At 37.1% G+C, this 19,397-nt stretch overlaps 3 protein-coding genes across 3 annotated transcripts; all 3 read right to left on the bottom strand.

Annotated features, from left to right (window-relative positions):
• Window positions 1–614: 614 nt before the first annotated feature.
• On the bottom strand, window positions 615–4,288 carry LOC18599843 (uncharacterized). Its single transcript, XM_018122064.2, has 10 exons — window positions 4,190–4,288; window positions 3,853–4,098; window positions 3,531–3,735; window positions 3,242–3,332; window positions 2,926–3,071; window positions 2,146–2,389; window positions 1,939–2,043; window positions 1,678–1,860; window positions 1,391–1,595; window positions 615–1,218 (listed from the first exon to the last, which is right to left on the bottom strand). Exons 1-10 carry the CDS (start codon window positions 4,212–4,214, stop codon window positions 713–715), a joined length of 1,956 nt encoding a protein of 651 aa, XP_017977553.2. The 5' UTR covers window positions 4,215–4,288; the 3' UTR covers window positions 615–712.
• A 5,446-nt stretch (window positions 4,289–9,734) lies between these two features.
• LOC18599842 (C2 calcium/lipid-binding plant phosphoribosyltransferase family protein) lies at window positions 9,735–13,578 on the bottom strand. Its single transcript, XM_007029996.3, has one exon. It carries the CDS (start codon window positions 13,135–13,137, stop codon window positions 10,000–10,002), a length of 3,138 nt encoding a protein of 1,045 aa, XP_007030058.3. The 5' UTR covers window positions 13,138–13,578; the 3' UTR covers window positions 9,735–9,999.
• Window positions 13,579–14,407: 829 nt separating this feature from the next.
• LOC18599841 (Galactose oxidase/kelch repeat superfamily protein) lies at window positions 14,408–17,092 on the bottom strand. The gene is made up of 4 exons (XM_007029995.3): window positions 16,984–17,092; window positions 16,793–16,837; window positions 15,725–16,297; window positions 14,408–15,270 (listed from the first exon to the last, which is right to left on the bottom strand). Coding segments are annotated over exons 2-4 (1,149 nt in total). The 5' UTR covers window positions 16,795–16,837; window positions 16,984–17,092; the 3' UTR covers window positions 14,408–14,696.
• Between the last annotated feature and the right edge of the window lie 2,305 nt (window positions 17,093–19,397).

The raw sequence follows: 19,397 nt of genomic DNA, 5'->3' as shown, positions 1-19,397 counted from the left end.
ATAGGATATCAAGTTTGATCATGTCCCTATCAAGAATCAACTGCAAAAAGTTCGATCTCAATCATAGGGACCATAAATAGAGTTTTTACGATTCAGAAACTCAAGCATAACAATTCATATTGATCTTATTTACTTGCTTTTTACTATTTTTTTCCTTCACAAGATAAGATAAGATTAGCTGATAAGTAGAAAATCATTAATCGATTAAATAGTTTCAATTGTAATATTAGACTAATTTAAATAGATAAGGAAACAATCACTCACTTCCATAGCAGCATATGACTTAAATCCCAAATTTTCTAAATCACTTCATAAACCAATTAAAATGAAACCATGTATCAGTGTATGACTTGATTTTATACTTCTTATAGAGTAATACTATAAGAAGTCTTGTACAAATTTGCTACTATCTCACCAAATAGTATGTAACGTTTGAATTTTTAGAGGACAGGGACCATGATGAACGGAGTTAGCTTTCTTATAGTGCACTTACACTGTGATGGGAGGATTTTCCAATGATACAATCTCTCTAATTAGTAATTAAAATCGTTGGTATAGGCCCCCATATTATGTTTGGCTGTCGGGTCTATTGAACATGTAACAAAATCTAAACATTTAAGAAATAATAATGATTGTTATTTACTATCAAGAATTGCCAAGTACGGAGGTAATTCCAACAAAGGCAAATCATGGTGGCAATGATTTCATACAATTAGAGGTCCTTAGAAGTGATTTGCTCATTTGAAGGTTCTGTAGTAAGGCCAAACCCAAACGGGAAGAGAGGGTCATAATGTGGATCCCCGACATTCATCGGCAGTTGATCAACAGTCTTGAACCAAGTACGAGGAAGCTTGCCTGTAAAACCATAGTCACCAAACAGAACATCAGCAACACCTTGGCCCTCAGTTCCTGGGAGCCAAGCGGCGACGAGAGCATCGATAGAGTTAAGAAATGGCTGGATGACGACAGGGCGACCGGATATGATGATAACAACACATTTCACAGCTCCGCAGACATTTGTGATTGTGCTTGGACCAGGGTCTGCAATTGTCAAATTCATGCTGTCGCCTTGTGTTTCTGCATATGGATGCTCCCCTACTACCACAATGGCGTATGAGAAATCGTTGGACTTGACGAATTCAGCGTCGGGATTCTTCTTGTATACGACTTTGGTGCTTGAATCAACTGTGTTCTTGACAGCAGTCAGGATTGTTGTTCCTGTTCATAAGGAGAGCCTTGCAATGGTTAATGCTTGAATCCATTCATTATCATTCCCTCCCCACTTCCCCCTTACCAAACAAAAAAGGGAAATAACAAGACATTACTATCCTTCCTCTTTCTCTCCTACCAAACATAGTGTAAGACAATAGGGGGTAAATTGTTTGCTTACCGCTTGTGAGGTTGTTGCCGCTCAAGCCCTGCCACTCAATTGTCCATCCACCGCATTGGTAACCCAAATTATCTGCATGACTACCAGCAACTAGTATTTTCGAAGTCTTCTTAGGTAGGGGAAGCAATGGATGATCAGTAGATTGTCCATTCTTTAGCAAAACAAGTGATCTTCTCACTGCTTCTCTAGCCAACTCTCTATGCTCCTGTTGAATTTAATTGGGGAAAATTAGGACATTATAAAGTCATCCTAATGTTTAAAGAGCAACCTAGCTATATTAAACTAACCTGACTTCCAAGTTGGTCGACCAAGCTGTAATCTGCTAGTGGGTTCTCGAATAGACCCATTACAAACTTAACTCGCAAAATTCTCATCACTGCATCATCAATGCGGCTCATGGGGATTATATTGTTTTTCACCTGGAAGGTTAGCCCGTCGATGAATTCTGTATAGTTGAATGGAACCATGACCTGCAAGAGTGATATAACAAGCATTATATGAATAAGTAAAGCATAACAATTCTACATTTGATAAACTAAGTCTCTAACCATGTCAATGCCAGCTTTGATTCCAACTTGAATTGAATATGAATAGTTAGCATGAGGTGGAGATGTGATCCTGTCAAGACCTTCCCAATCCGTGATGACAAAACCCTGAAACAATGTTCAACATGTGTATATAAATTTCTCAGGTGCTTTTGTACAGTGGTAATGATGGGGAAACTTGGGTCTGAATCCTATGAGAGACAGATATACCCTGAAACGAAGTGTGTTCTTGAGAAAATCGGTGATCAAATCGCGATTAGCATGCATCTTAATTCCATTCCAGCTCGAATAGGAGACCATGATGGTTGAAACACCTTTGATAATAGAAGTATAGTAGCCTGGCATGTGAATGCTAACCAAACCATGCCTGTCTATTACAGTGTTGTTCTCATTGATGCCCTGGGTTGTCCCACCATCACCTACATAGTGCTTAGCACAAGCTGCAACATTTTTCCTGGACAGCAAAAAGAGGGGAAAAGGACAGAGGAATTAGTTTCAAATTTGACAAGCTGCAAAATCTGCAATCAGAAAGTTGTCTTTGTCAATCTATGATTTGATTAATATCCCAGAGCCACCAGGTACACTGTGTTCATCTCTAAACCAAGCAGTGAAATTTTTTTGTACTGTGGATAAAAAAGTGACCTCTTCTTCTATTTTTATTTGCTTTTTCAGGAAGTGGAATTCAGGTTCACAGCATTAATTCTTCCACTAAAAAACTTAAGCCCAATAGTGTAGTTTTCGTGTATAAATATAAATATTGTTATTATTATAGAGAAATAGACAGCACTTTCACCAAAGTCTTATTCAACATCAACAAGCAACAAGGAAAAAGATCACTGTGTCATACGTTAATGATGGAAAAGGTTGACCTTTGTGCTTTTCATGACTTTCAATGGAAAATATAGGTAAGGTTGAATTTGTATTACAGCTAACTATGAAAAGATTCTGTCCAAATCTGAATTTTAGTTGTGCTTTGCAAATATTGCTTACTGTCCAGCGACAAATGGAACCCCCTTGGGAGAGTTAGCAGGGATGTCTCCTTGTAATCCTGGTACAATCTCTGTCATTGCTTCAACAACCTCGGGATCTTCGCTGTAACTTTCATAACATCGACCCCATCTTGGATCTCTGCAAACCTGTTAAAAAAAAAGTAGCAAAAGGGATCAGTACTGAGAAGTGTTTCTTGATTTAGCAAAGATTACTAGTTCAATTTGCTTAAGTATACCATTATAAGTAGTTCATACATACATTCCCCAAAAATGAAAAAGAGCAGAGGAAAAAAACAGGAAAGGGTGAATGAAACTACCGCTATGCAAGGTGCAAAAACATATGGAATGCCAGTAGCTCTGACTTCAAGTGCTGTTGAAGCCCCAATTTTCTTAACTAGTTCAGGGTCCCTGGTTTATAAGAAATTAAAAAGTGTTCTGAACCACATCAAGGAACTAACTAAAGCAAAGCTATTAGTATATTCTCAAGCTTCCACAGACTAAGCCCAACAGCTAAAAGAAACTGAGAAATATGCAGTATTACACTGCAGCGTTGACTAAAGACTGGCCGGTGAGAATGGAAAATATGAGCAAAGTGCATCTACTTGCCTGGTAGCTCCTAGTCCAATGTTGTGAGGAAAAATTGTTGCATTGTAAACATTGTTGTGGCCATGAACAGCATCAATCCCATAAATCATTGGAATTCCTAATCGGGTAGATAAACAACCTTTCTGAAATTCATTGACCATGTCAATCCAAGCCTTTGCAGAAGCTTGTGGAGCTGGGACACTCCCTCCTCCACTCAATAGACTTCCTGCACGCCAAAGCAAAACCCCTTTTTCCCTTGAGATACTCAAAATTGCTGCATTTGGTAAAAATATATTTCTATTCTCGGAAGTGTTATAAAAGAAGTGTGATGGATGATGCTTACCGATGAAATACTTCTTCATCACCTCAGCTGAAGCAACTTTGCGGTCAATTTGGACCATTTGTCCTATTTTTTCCTCTAATGTCATTCTGTCCAACAGGTCCTGAACTCGGACAGGCAGTGACTGTTTTGGATCTTTATACTTCATATATTCTGCTTTTGCTGAGATTTCAAAGCAACAACAAAGTAGAAGTCCCATCAAGAAGATGAACAATCTTGGTCTTGTCATTCTGGTTTTCTTCCTACTACCTTCAGATTAAAGAAGAATACAATGCTTTTGAGGTAACAAAAAGTTGTTGTAACATCAATTCTAAGCAATAAAGATGCAGGAAAATTTGACCTTCAACTATAATTCTGAGAAGCATAAGGCAATTAAGCAAAGAGGAGTGGGAACAGATATGTGAACAACAATCCACGATATGAGAAGAGGGAATATAATCTGACACAAAGTTTGATCATGTAATCAGTAATTTACCGCATAATTCAAATGATTTTTGCACGAAAAGTATGTTATTTCAAAATTTAAGAATTAAATAAGTTAATATGAGGAGAAAAAGGGAAAAGTTGGAAACAGAAAAGGATGAAGAAAAGTATAAGCATCATCTTAAATTCTGTAGTTTCTTTGGGACAAACAAACAGTAAAAAACAAGATTCCTAAGAAAAAACAACCAAAAGAAAGGAATCAAATAACCCACTGCAGTGGCATTAAGAATTGCAGAGCATCCATTTATGAAGCTGCTCAGAAACTCAAACAACCAAATATATGCAATGAAAAGTACATATTAAAATTGACAAAAGCATTCAATTATAAGTATTTGAAGATTTGAAAGAAATCCCATTATCATTAAAGGATGAAAGGAAAAGAAACCAAAGAAGGAAGGAAAAAGAATGAATCAGGCTTGTCTTGCCACGTGATCATAATTGCAACTGTATAAATGTTTGGTTTTGAAGGAACAAGCAATTAAAACAATCTGAATTTTCTTGGTTTTTGCTGATATGGCATATATGAAATGAGAAACATTAATGTTACTGAATGTAAAGAGCTGATCATGTATAGTTGAATGATATATGCCATTCTTTATAAGTTTCTAACAAGAAGAAGAGAAACTATTGCTATGGCTGGTTTCCTTCTCCTATATTTTCTCAGCTAAAATGCAGACAAAGCAAACTATCAAGCAGGAAGAAGCAAGAAAAGGAGGAGAGTTTAGAACATACAAAAAAAAAAAATCCCAGAACTCCAATGGCTTTGGTTCCTTAGATAGAGACACAAGACAGAAACACAGAGAGAGAGAGAGAGAGAGAGAGAGAGAGTTAAAATGAGAAATAGCAGCTTGGAGATGAAAGGGAGGATAAGTTAGTATTTATAAAGCATTTCTTTTGCCTTTTTGAGCTTGCATTAGAATAGAAAAAGTGGAAAACAATAGGAGAATCAAGGGAGAGAAAACTGGAGACGTGACTGCAAAGCAATAAACCTCCTTCTTTGATAATGAATTCTTTTTGGTCTCATTACTTTATGATCCACATCACAATAATTCATTCTTCCAAGTTTTAATATTTTAATGCTTGGTTTCTCTCTCTGTTGATGAATTAGCAACTACCATCACAACACAACCTTCAAGCACTACAATTTTCCTCCCTTGGTGGTGCCTTCTTTCTTCTAAGAGAAAAATAAGCACAATAAAAAAATGATATTTTCATCAATCATGTGCTTCATTTAAAGAAACAAAGATAAGATTGCAACTTTAAAGATTATATTGTTGTGATCTTGCACAGGGGCCAACCTGATTTTTCGGCAATTAAAAAATCAAAATAATCTAAACTTTTGTCTACCATTCTGACCCGTCGGTGTCTTGCAAATCATTCTATCACACCAAACAAAGAGATGGTCAAAAACATTTTTCATGTTGTTTAAGTGAATCATACATTTTTAAACTTAATTTCGTGATAATTATATTCAAAATTATCGTCTCCGTCACATAGATAAAAGGAATTAATTTATTTGTTTTCTTGATTTAAACAATAAGCCATGATGGATCATTGGGACTAAAACGTTTAAATCACTTCCTATAATTAGAAAACAAAATTCGGGTTTATTTAATTTCGTTTAGTAAGCTGATTACAATATCAAAATTTGTGCATGAAAGCATTCCCAAAAAAAAGAAGAAAAGAAAAATAAACTTGTCAATATGGGGGGCTAAATATCTTTGATAAAAATTCAAAGTTGATTTCATCATGTCCTGAGCTTAGCTAGGCATCTTTCTAAATGCTCAAAGAGATATTTTGCAGCTAATAGAGAGGTTAGTGATCTAAAGAGGTCGTAATCTTGCTTTTAATCTATAATTAATGCCTTTTGGGTAGCTGACCACTCACTTTCATAGAAATGCTTGTCAACATTTATTAGAAACAGGGGACTCCCTGTTTCTAATGGCAGGCCAAAGACCAAATTTTAATTAGTGGTTTGCCGTGACCAGTGATATATCTTCAATATCTATGCTTGAGAAGAGAGTTTTTGACGAAGAAAAGTGGAAAATTAGTTGAGCAATCGCATAAATGTTGTCATAATCTATTAAAACATTGCTTATTTGTATTTTACGTTTAGTGTTCAGAAAAAATAATTATTAAACATCTCCGTTATTTCATATTAATTCGACTGTCCCTTTGAATTCAAATATTTCATTAAATATATTTTTTTTAGAGAGAAAAGAGATTGAAGTTCGATTATTTGAATAAAGATACATATATTTATCATTAAATTAAATGTTTAAGTATAAATTATTTATGAGTAATAATTATGATCAGAAAAAGAAATGATCAATTAATTTTCCGATCTTTCAAACTTTGAAGTTTTTGTTTTCGCGGGTAAGCTGGTTACAATTGATCAAAGTCAATAAAAACAAATCTAAAACTTAGAAGAGGAGAATTTGGAGAAGAGGACGGCCACCATTGTTGAATTATAAAGCATTCTTATCGTAAAAATAAGGATTGAATTTTACCAGATGCGGACTGCAAACCACAACTTTCTTGCCTCAAACAATTTTATCGTGCTGGCATGCTCCGTACACAACTGTGCTTTGACATCAATTCTAAGAATGGGATTTTTAATTTAACTAATCTAACTGCGGCTACGAGGTTGTCTGGTCAATTTGATATATCCACATACTTTGGATCAAACAGACACGTTGGTCTTAAATTGTCTCAGCTTGGGGAAAACAATTGTAGCAAATGTGCCCAAAGATGATGCTGTTTTTTGTCTTTGCAAAGTTCATAGCTGGCCCGAGCTTTTGCTTGGAAGGGGATGATCTAGTTCGGTGTGTCTCAACACTCAAAAGCCATGTATCTAGCTGTCCCAGGGACCCAAAATTAGGCAAGCTTGGAGCAGATTTTTCCAGATCCCTTGTGAACTCAAGCTTTAGTTCAATCAATGAATTAAACAGGGTAGTGAATGGCTTGTTGTTTAATTGCAATTATTCAACTCCATTTTAGGGCTTATGATCTATGTTTGAAGTGCAAATGTAGGACAGGCTGTCAATGTATTCTGGTTGGAAAGAAACAGAACATTAGGCTGAGTTTTCTGAACATCCATCTTTTGTTTCTTTCTTCTTGTAAACGTGAATAAAAGTAGCTGGAACAAGCTGGTTTGAATCAAAAAACTTGCCCTTTAAAGTAGTGTTTCACCTAGAGGATGTTAAAAAGGGATGAATTAAAAAATACATTGAAACTTAATCAAGCCGAGAGAAAAGCATGAAGACAAAGACACAATGTTCTGTTTTTCATTGAGCATATATTCCTAGTAGTTACAGAACAGAGAGAACAAACACAAACAAAAGACCAATACATAACTTAACAATAAAACCACCAACAACTGTTTTGCTGTAGCATGATATTAGTGGTTGATATCCTTAGTATTTACAGCTCAACATGGTAAATCCACGTTGCTAAATTGACAAAATGCTGAAGACAAAAAACTGAAAATAACCAATGCATAAACTGCTATTTTAGACTAGTCACATGCTGTTGCTCGTGACCTCATCTCCACCCATTCAAAGCATCATCAAGCCATTGAAGCTGAGCTATATTCCAGTTTTAACAGAGGAACTCAAATTTTAGAGTGCCAATCCAAACTTTGTCGGTGAATATTACAAGTGTTCCAGCACTTTGAATTCTAAATAGAGAAACAGGAAAAAATTAGATGACCTCTTGTTTTCTCTGCACCACTTCATAAGAAACAATCAGTAATTCTGACAGGCTGCAAGCCCCATACCAACTTGGAAATTGGAACCAAATCAACTTGTACCAATTAATTTTGTTTTTCCTTTTTCTGTTATTGGATTAATCCAACAATCTGTATTAGCCTTTATGGGAATCCTTATAGTTTCAGACAAAGCAACTTGGAAGTAAATGAAGTAGCCAGGATTAGTTGCAATAGCTTCTACCCAAGGTACTTGGTGCAGACCATTGAAGTAGTTGGCATTTTCTTATTGGTGATGTTTACAAGAACAATGACACGTTAGTTATGTAGAATTTCAGGTGTTACAAAAGGAACAAGACAACAAAGGCCAGAAGAAACTAAACACTCCAAAACAACAAAGAAAGTTTCAGAACAATAAGAAACAACCAATGACTTAGTGCTTGTTTGACCTGACTTTGTTTTAGTTTATTTACTTCTTAAAAGTAAAAAGCAAGTCAAACATAAATTTTGAAAAACTCTTTACAAAAAAAATAATTTTTTTTAAAAAAATAAAATTAAAAAAAAAGCTTTAGTTCTTCTATTTTTTTTTAAAAAATGCAAGATAATTTTTATTTTTATTTTAAAAATATCCTTATCTATTAAAAATAATTATAATATTACTCTTCTAAAAAAAGAAATACCTTTTACGATAATTTTAATCAAAATTATAACTTATAAAAAAAAATTTATCAAATAATTTTAATTTAATTTTAAAAGTTATTATTTTTTATAAAAATTTTATAATAGTTTTTAAGTTGAAAAAAAATCAAATCAAACAGGCTCCTAGTTTGGCCACCAGTTTTGACTTAAGTGTCGATATTAATGCTTATCAGCTATGTATGTCTGCAATGCAATTAAGACAGGCATAAATTTAGTAATATGTTTGAAAAAAACAAAAAAATAGGGCTGAGGTTTCAGACAATGATTCCTTTCTTCTTCCTTCAAACAAATGTGATTTGTGTAGCTGGACCAGGTTGGTTTGATTTGAAAAGCAACAAAATACTTGCCCCTTCAAAGCAGTTTTTGCCTAGAGAAATTCGATATGGCAAATCCCAGTTGGTCATGAATTCATAGTTTTTTAGCATATAATTCCAAACAGTTTATAGAAACATGCAAAAACAAACGACATCTATGACCTAACCTTATTAATGTATTAATATTCAAGCCCCAGGCTTAGGCTTCTGTAAAGCCGGTGCTCTGCTAAGTGCTGCAAGCCTGGTTATGAAAGAGTGCTTTGGAACAGGATGTAGGAACCAAACTATCTTGCGCCAATCAAATCGTTTCTGCTTGTGCTTTTAGAATTCCCATGTATCAGCAGCTTTACATTTACCAGCCTATGAATTATAATCCAATTAATAAACAGAATTAGCATTATCAGCTATCAGTCATGGGAATTATATACCCACACAACAACTTGGACATAATAAATTACTTGAACTAACTTCCAAAAGAGGAAGAGATGATTGAATTAGTTGGTGATACATATCTTCTTGTGTTATTGATATTTGCAAGAATAATAAGCTTATTGATTTTCCAACAACGTGCTACCAGTCTGAGTCTCACCTCTTGGAACAGTGGCTGGCTGTTAATCCATTGAGCAGACCAGGCCCTCATCTTGGGTCAAACAGAAGAAATAATTTCAGTGACGTTATGCAGATTTGCAAGTTATCCAATCCTTTCATATATCTTGATATCCCTTAAGAATTACAAACAAGCAAGCAATTATACTATCATACAAGGATTATTTATCATTTATTAATAAATTTATTCATTATCTCCTCTTTGCTTAGCAAAAAAGACTCTGTACGTTACACGTAAAGTAACCAAAAAAACATACTAGCTCCCTATATGGTACCTATTAATATAATCAAGTGCTTTCACATAACTAGACGTAGAAAAAGACTGCCCTTTTCCCCTTCAACCTACATGATTCTGTCAGACAATGCTGGAAGCCTTCGGAAGAAGTTCATCGCCGGCGACGGCATCCGGTCCCGGAACAGGGGGTGCCGGAAATAGTAGAATCCAAATGCCATTGCTACCATCTTCGGCGGTACCAAGTACAACATGAATGCCACCACGAAACATAATCCTACAAAAATCCCCGTGGCACGAGGGTCCCGCCACGTCACCAGAGCTTGTACACGTTCGCCTTGCGTGGCGAAATCACCCAATATGTTTTGCACACGTGCTCCAACAGCGCGTAACTTGTCGTACCTCACACGTATGATTTCCGGTGATCGGGTGCTCGGCATTGTATCGAATTCTTCATCAAGTTCGTCACGATCAACGGTGTCCGCCAATGAGATCTTAGGGCAAAAGTGGGGTAGCTTGTCCCTTGATCTAAACCTATAGTTCCAAACTCCAATCACAAACACATAAAATGCTATTGTGGGGACAATCAAATCAGGGAACCAAACAAGCATCACTAGCAATGCATGCACAAGTATCGTAGCCGTTGGATTCTTCCATGCACGTGTATTCTCAATCCACCTTACGATATCGATTAAACCCGATAGCACGTTCACTATCCTTGACCAGTTCGCACGTACTTTCCGCATGCTAAACGTGTGTGAGTCCGCATCAAGCATGTAACGTACCACGTCACTCCTAAGCGGCGGCTCCGATCGTGACAAGTGTGCAGCCAAGAGTTTCACAGTTGTGCTCCTCAACATCTCTTGTTGGGCCATTCCCAAAGGCTTGATATGGTGCATCAGTGGTAACAAAGGCTGAGAGTACACGTGTAAGAAATCTAACGTTGGAGCTGCACGTACAAACCTGACAGCCAACTCTAGCTCACCCATTTTTTGTACTCCCCTATTTCCCAACATCACCAATGGATACGTATTCTTATACACCTTACCCATCTCCAAAGTTGATATACGTATTCGTACTTTACCCATACGGGAATCAGGACGCGTGGCTTCTTTTCCACCGTCGATATCCAACGCTCCCCAACTATCAAATACGCCAATTGTCAACACCGTACATGGATCATACACCTTCCACGTGTACTGCTCATTCCATTTCGGATCCAAAGAATCCGATACTGTACGCGTTCGGACCCACTTCGACCCGTATTTCGCCACGGTGTATGCATCTGTGAACCCTTTACTGTTTATTGTTTTCATCGGTAACAAATTCTTACAACCAATGATCCCAAGCTCAAGGGTCCCGACCGCTGGTTTCCACAATTGTCTTGCTGTCGGTCGATAGTCGCTGCAAACGTGTGCCGCCTCGTCCATCACGTGATATCCACCGTCAAAACATAGGCTCAAATGTACTCTACCTTTGTAACCTTTTTTCTCGTTTTTCGGGTCCTCGAGATTGAACCATCGGGATATTACTTTCCGATCATCGACGCGACGTTCAATGGCGGTGAGCGATATTCCGACGACTCCCAACGTCACCGGTCCTTTTGATTGCCGGTACTCAAGGTAGAATATTAAATGGTCGCCAAATGGCTCGGCGGCTACGAACATGAGATCTTCATTCCATGACGGATTGCCGTTGCGGGAAACGGAAACTTTAGTTTTCTGCACTTGGAATCCCAATTGGACTTTGATTTGAAACGAGCCTTCTTTTAATGCCGTTAACGGCAAAATGTCTTGCGCTTCGAGGACGGAAGCTCGAAGGTACCAAAGCTTAGGGGATTGATAAATTTTGGCACGGGAATTGATAAGGTTACCGGCAGTGTCAGATTTCCATGAATCAGGAAATGCCTCGTCAGCTTGGGTCCCGATCCATGTGGCAAGCATTAGATCTCCTCTATGGGCTCCACCTCCCTCCAACCTGTACCATTGCGGCGCCAACGGGCTGTCCGGTGGGTCCCGTAGAGGCATCTCCGTCGCATCGAAGCAAACTCCACCCAAGAAATTGGCGCCGCCCGCATCGGCCCAAACGGAAATTTCTAGAAACGAAGAGGTTTCAGGTGTGTCGCGGGCGAAGGCGAACGTCTGGTCCCACTCAAAATACATGGCTTTTCGAGCCGGCTTTGATGTGACACGGCAACCGGAGATGGCGATCTTAACGACAGGGTTGCCATTGGTGGGGAGGGAACCGGCTTTCACCACTTTGACGAAAACATAATGCATTTTTTCGACGAGATCAAATGAGGATCGTTCGATCGGGGTGTGATCAGGTGGGTCCACCGAAGAAGCAAAATTGGTGGGGGTTGCTGGCCGTGTGATTGGCGGCGGAGCAGAGGTGGTTCGGGCAACTTTAATTTCCGGAATGGACCCAGATGTTGTTGATGCCATGATCTCCGGTTGGGGGGTTGGGGCCCAATTTGCTGACGTGGGCTCAAGAACAATGTCATCATCGTGATGATCATGTTGTGCGGATTGTGAATCTGCTTCCGGATCCACTTGATCACCTCCTTCTTCTGGCTTTTCACCTTCAGCTGCACCATTTTCTTCTCCCGCTGGCACAGCTTCCTTAGCTTTCTCACCTTCCGCAGGCTGCTCACTCAGCGCCGGCGCTGGATTCCCCTCTACTGAACTTGCCGGAGTGTCATCAGGCTTCACCTCAGCCGTCTCTGGCTGTTGGTCAGAAGACACAGGGGCTGCTGCCGAACTCGACGGAGGCTCCGCCTTCACCTCCTCCGCTTTCGTCTCCTCCACAGGCTGCCCCGCCACTGGTGGAGGTGGCCCCACTTCATCAGCATAATAAATCTTCAAACCAATCTCACCTTGAACCCAACTAAGCAAATATTTCTTCTCCAAAGGATAATAAATCAAAGCCTCTTCACCTTTCTTAACAAACTGTCCAGAACTCAACTTTATCCTTCCCAAAGAATTTTTCCTATTGGTTGGCCCATGATTCTTATCATGGTAGACGTCGAGTTCAAGCATGTCATTGAAAACATCAGAGGGTTTTTCCACGTTGAACTGAAGAACCTCGTTCCATGTAGGGTTTATGTCCCTCGTAACTGTGCTCGTCCTCTTCCTTTGCCCGTAGTAGTCGATCACAACGTAAGGACTCGACGCCCCGTGACCGTCTTTCGGTACTAGATTACGTGCATCAATCACTTCTACGACCAGTTTCTGAGTTGTTGTTGCCATGAGAAAACAAAGAAACCATCAAAAGAACTTGAGAAGATTTTCTCTTTTTTTTCTTTCTTTAAATTTTGAATGTTACATTATATTTTTGGATGAAAAAAAGAATTGAGGGTTTTTCTGGGTTCATAGAAATATGTCATGTAATGTGAAAGAGAGGGTAGTAGGAGCTAAATGGTGGGAAGATAAGGAGATTTAAAGGTGCTTAACTTAACCTCCAAGGAGAAATAGTCGTTTGGTTTTTGCTTGACTGTCATAATAATACTTTGCTTTTTGTATTATGACAGTGAAGATTCTTTGGCTTTTATATATATATGTAAATAACTTTGTTTAGCTTTTGCTTTTGGCCGTCCTTCAGCAACAGTTAAGAAGATCTAGATTTGATGAGCTGAGTAGCATAAAGAAGGAAGAAGGCATGGGATATAGAAGCTTTTTTCAAAGATGAGGCTCTTTCTTTTTGGAGTCACACCGACCAGGTCACTCTGTCATCCTCTCCAGCACCCCTTTCTTTTATAATAATTGGGTAATTTGACAAAGATGAGGCAATTATCAGTGAAGCAGTCAGCACCACGCCCTCCTTTCTCACAATCCAATGAAACCCTGATTGAAACGTGTATGGCATTCTAGCCCATGCAGGTGGGATCTACCCTTTCGGCCACTTTTCTGAAACCGAGTGGAGAAAAGTTTGGAGAGAGATGAATTCTTGAAAGGAAAAAGAAAATTGCTTGTAATTGCAATGACATAAGAGCCAAAGGTCCAAACCTGGTATGTGAAAATGGCCAAGTCTGTTTGACAAAGAGTCGTTTGTTTTAGTTATACTTTATAAAGAAATGTATGATGGATGCAAAATTGTTGCTGATTCTAAAGAATAAAGGGGGTTTTCTGTATGGGAATGGTGATAGGTAAAGTTGGCTAAATTTATTTGAATAGAAAGTCATTTGGTAGTTTAGTATAGCAAAACCGTGTAGAGGTAGTGTTTTGCATCTCTAAAATCTACATTCTTTAAGTAAAAGCTGACAATCAAACCATGTAAAGCTTATCTGTCTGGTAATGTAAGGCTGAATTCTAGAACAAAAAGTGGCAATTTCTCATAAACTTAACTGTGCCTGAGGAGGACCATAAATCAAACTACAGAAAAGCAGAGGGAAAAAGACTGATATTGCAAGGATAAGTGGCACAAACAAAACATCATTATCAATCTAAACTTTCATTATATCAGAACCATTTTCTTTGGTGCATATTCATCTGTCCTTCACAACATATTGAAAGCAATGGAGAAGAAAACTAATCATGAAATCAATTGAATAATTTCAATATGCTCCTGTATCTGCTCCAATGATCCATCTATTGAAAATCAACATTACAGTAAAAAAAAGGTTCTAATTCGCTCTAGGAATTTTTTATATATTTGGCCAATAAGATTTTATATATGTATAACAGAGGTTTGCCTATGAGAGACATAAGAGGCTGCTGCACAAGAATTCACATTTTAGTTTCCCTGCACTATGGGTTAAGAATGCTTGGTTCTCTAACAAGTACATCAGGAGAACAATCATTCTTCCTGATCAAGAAGAGTTTTCTTCTTCCAGGGAGGTACAACCTAGGACAGAACCACCTGCTGGCCTACACATGGGCCTGATTTCCCTCCAGTTTAATGGCCTCTGTGAAGGATCACAAACTCTCACCCCAGCTAACTTCACGACATCAAACCTCCCAGCTCCTACTTCTTCCCACTTGAGAACCTTCCCTCCAAGAACATACAATTCATTTCTCAGTGCAGCAAAACCATAACCAAAGGCCTCAAGTTCTCGGAAGTGGTCAGGAAGAACAACCGGAGGAACAGCACCAACAGTGATCCACTCTCCTCTTACAGGATCTCTTGCTTTAATTAAGCTCTCCCCCCAATCCACCACGGTATAAACTTGATCATTCCCCATCACCTGAACTGCAAATTGCATTGCTCTTGAGAAAGGCCATATGTCATCAACCGTGCACCATGTTTCATTTGATGGATCAAAAATTTCTGATGGGGTCTGCTCTGCCAAGCCTATCTGGTCACTCAGAACATGAAATTTACCTTTATATGATATGCCTAGGCAGTCCATTTGCGGATTGAGCATTGGTGGCAATTCCTCCCACCTGCAATTACCATTGAGTCATAAACCAAGCCAATCAATCAATTTCTTAGATAAAGGAAAATTTTACAAAAATTCAAACTATACTTTGCTAGATACATAATCAGTTTTCTGTCAAAGAGTAATGGCACAAGAGGAAGGAGAGGGGGTGTTAAAGTGAGATGAAAAAGTAGGGATCAAACAGTGCAAACATATTTTCGACAATTTAAACATACACCACATATAATGAATGATGCACCAGAAAAAAGCCTCAGAGAGCTAAAATAACATTTTAGATGGTTTATCAATCCCTATATGATTTTATCTTTGATGCATCTTGTGTATGAAGCTAGAATACACCTAAAAGTGGCTCTGATAAACCAGAGTTGCAAACATGAAAAGCATTTGCAGTAGTAATCAACTCCCACGGTGTTTAGAGGAAAACAAAACCATATGATCTTTGAAGAAATGAAGCTTACCGATCACTTATTGGATCATAAACCTCAGCAAGAGCAAGCCCTCGAGGGTGAGCTGTATTGCGCCCTCCAGCAACATAAACTTTACCAGACATAACACAGCATGCAAAGTGAGATCGAGGTGTTTGCATGCTCGTTAATCTGGCCCACTGTTTCTTAAATGGATCAAACTGCAAAACATCATTTGTTATCATAGGTGGTTGACGGGGATATGCAGTATCACGTGGCGCATAGGAGCCACCAATTACAAGGAGCCGTTTACCGACACACACAGAGGACATTCCAAAATGTTGCAAGCCATCATACTCAGTTGGAATCTTTGGCAAGGGATGCCATATATCCGCTGTGCGATCATAGGCAACCCACTGATTGGAACGTTCAGTGACAACAAATAACCAATCCCCAAGCCATCCTTGGTTGGCTTTATAATTCGCATACTCACTGCTGCGGATCAAATCTCTCCACCTCTTTGAGACAGCTTCAAGCACCCCATCGTAACCATGTGACAACTTGGCTAGACATCTCAACGCCAAATCATCTGGTAGTCCAGGAAGAATAGCTTCTTTAACAGGTTCCCTAAAGTGAAATGCAACAGTAACAAGCTTATGACAATACGGAAACCACCTTAGGAAGAAAAAAAAAGGAAAAAAGGACAATCTGTTGGTACGCAATGATGAAAACCGTTCAGCATTCTTCCCTTTTTGAATAACGGTCAGGGCTATGTCATTAAAATTGCAAAAAGTCATGAATTTGTCAAACAAAAAGTTCTAACTCAAAATTCCCCTAAGCAAAGAATATGCAACTTTTCATAGTGGTGAAAAACCACATAAATAAGTATCAGGGGACTAGATTTTCAAAGTAATTAATCAATTCTTTTATAATTTATGTCTTGATAAAACAAAAGCAAAAAGCTAAAAACCATATATATATATATGTATATAGTGAAGGCTAAATGTGATTAAGCTGGCTACAGATAACAAGCGAAACGATCAAAGAAACAAACTTCAAAAAAATAAAAATAAAAAAGGAAAAGAACAAACACCATACGGGCAACAAAATAATAAGACTTACATGCTTCAAAAACCGACCAAAATCAACTTCTAAGACGATTGAAACCTGCAAAACAGAGTGAAAAACAAAAAGATAAACAAAAGAACGGTACTTTCTCTATCATCTGATTGAAAAGTAGGAGGGAAAGCAAGGAAAAGGGGATTCTGGGTAATGGGTAATGAAGGGTTTTGTGATTTCTTTTTTCTTTTTACCTGAAGAATGGATCAAAATGCAGAACCTTTTAAAGGGGAGGAAATGAGGAGAATATGGTAAGAGAAGAATTAAAAGGAAACTTGACCGTAGCCAGCCTTTCTTGGATTTTGGTTCCACTATAATGTGCCTATAGTTTTCTTGTTTGGGCCTCCAAAAATTAGGAATATATATATATATATATATATAAATAACAATGTTTTAATTAATATTTTTAATTCAGAAATTTTCTCAATTTTGATTAAATATATTTTGAATTTTCTATTTGCATTATAATAAATTTTCATAAAGTAATAAATAAATAATAATGATAATAATAGTAATAATAAAAATCAAATAAAACTTATATATCCTCTTAATACTAAGATTAGTGTGCATGAATTTTATTATGTCCTTGCAAGATTTGTGACTCCATTTTTGCCTAAAATTACATAATAGAACAACTAGAAGGGATAAAGACGAGAAAAAAAGGAAATTTGGTAATTGTATATCTGTCAAGAGATTTGTTTATGAATCTAATTATATCATGTAATTTATTTGAGATTTACGTTTCTTTTTTTTAAAAAAAAGTGAGATTTACATTCCTTATATACATATTTACATACGTATGTGCATACGTAAGATTTATAAAATTATTACATCACTCTTAATGTGTGTATGTATAAGCTCATACGAATTTGTACACGTAAAAATAATAAGTAAAACAAAGTGAAAGGATAGAAAAAAAAATGGAAGAAATATTTATGTACATTTGGCAAGAGAATAACACTAGAGTCTTATTACTTTGTATTATATTATAATAGAGATTTCATTTTTTGTAAAGTCATATGACATTCTTTATATATATATATATATATATGTTACGTAAATATATATATGTACATATTTACATACACACACATAATACACATAAATATATACTAAAGTAAGATTATTACAAGCAAGATAATATATATATATATATAGCTACTTGTGGCTTTTTTTTTTTTCCTCTCATGGCTTCTCAAGTCGAAGCAAGTTACTATGTGATAGCAAAGGTGGAGGAAGGCGGGCTAGTAAGGCCTTGGTCTCTTCAAAAGTTTTAAAATTTTATTTCATTTTATAGACATTATTTTCATCCTCAAAATATGAAATTTTGAGTCCATCACTGTGATAGTTTCCCCACTTTGCAAGTTAATATGACTTAATCCATCAATCTCATTGGTAATTGTTAATTCATGTTCAATCTGTCTGGAAATCGGCCAGCATTGACTCCTGCTCGTACTGTATTTGATCTTCAACTTAATCTTGTCCCTTTGGCAATGTAGGCCTTTGGCAATGTAGGCGTCATCGATCCTGATTTGCATTTATGTTTGTCCAAGAATTTCATTACATTTACTCTTCTGGGTTAGAACTATATATATGATCAAATGCTTTAAAATATTCAAGCTGGATTCTACATTCTCAGATCATAGAAATCCTGATTGAAGAACATGTCAATTATGATCATATTGTACACTGTTTCGTGTACATTTTTGCCTGTATATCAATACCAAATTAATACATATTTAGCAAAACCCAAATAATTTTTTTCATGATATTCTTTCAACCATAACAAAGAAGCACCAGCTTTAAAGAAAATAATTGAAACCCCAGTGTTCCATAGCTTCCAGGCGTAGCTAGCTAGGCCTCTTTCTATCCTGTGATTGCTGTAATTTGGATTATTTTAATTTAAAACATTTTCTTTTTTAAGTTTTGAAGTTCATGAGCATTCTACTTCACTTCCAAGGCACATAAATGTACTAATGGTGATATTCTGGTATTGATTAGAAGTGACGGTGATAGCTAGGTAATTGCACAGGAGTAAACCTTCATTTATCCTGCAAAGTAACACTATAAAGAGCCAAAAGCAAATGGAACAGGGAAAACAAAGCTAAACCCTAGCTAGTGTAAGAAAGTGATTGTTTAATAGCTTGAAGGCATATCAAAATGCACTAAAACATTAATATATATAGAAGATGCATGTAAACTTCAATTTACATTGATTTCCGAGATAACAAACATAACATGTCTAGTACTAGCATTGGAAAACTTGTAAGATGAGAAATGAAGGGTGGGAATATGAACAGGGAAAACCAGCAGCCAACACTGCCCAAAGCATATATGTTTCAAAAGCATTCAAATATAAAATGACACATTGTAATAGGAAAGAAACATATCACTTTCTGTCAAAGGATGCAAAATAATTGGATAGACTGCTGCCTATTGTCTTCTTCTTTTTCCCCTTGGAATGATATCTACCCTTAATTTTCCCCCTAAGTACCTCCCTTCTTGATTATGGAAAATGCCAGTTTTTCTGTCGGTTGATAGTACAAACTTTAGAAAAATTAAGTTAAAAGTTTATTGGAACTAATAATCTTTTGCTGGTACAGAACAT

The sequence above is a fragment of the Theobroma cacao genome, chromosome 5 (genome assembly GCF_053813885.1).
Source record: "Theobroma cacao isolate CCN51 chromosome 5, ASM5381388v1, whole genome shotgun sequence".
NCBI classification, from domain to species: domain Eukaryota; kingdom Viridiplantae; phylum Streptophyta; class Magnoliopsida; order Malvales; family Malvaceae; genus Theobroma; species Theobroma cacao.
This window is presented reverse-complemented; position numbering and strand designations above follow the sequence as displayed.

Excerpts from the sequence above, each read along its gene's own strand:
- LOC18599843 (XM_018122064.2), bottom strand. The coding sequence starts at position 4,214 with ATGCTTCTCAGAATTATAGTTGAAG. Across the intron at positions 4,099-4,189 it reads TCTCAGAATTATAGTTGAAG|GTAGTAGGAAGAAAACCAGA; the intron begins GTCAAATTTTCC and ends TTTAATCTGAAG. Across the intron at positions 1,861-1,938 it reads TCAAAGCTGGCATTGACATG|GTCATGGTTCCATTCAACTA; the intron begins GTTAGAGACTTA and ends TCACTCTTGCAG.
- LOC18599842 (XM_007029996.3), bottom strand. The coding sequence starts at position 13,137 with ATGGCAACAACAACTCAGAAACTGGTCGTAGAAGTGATTGATGCACGT.
- LOC18599841 (XM_007029995.3), bottom strand. Across the intron at positions 15,271-15,724 it reads TATGATCCAATAAGTGATCG|GTGGGAGGAATTGCCACCAA; the intron begins GTAAGCTTCATT and ends TGGTAATTGCAG.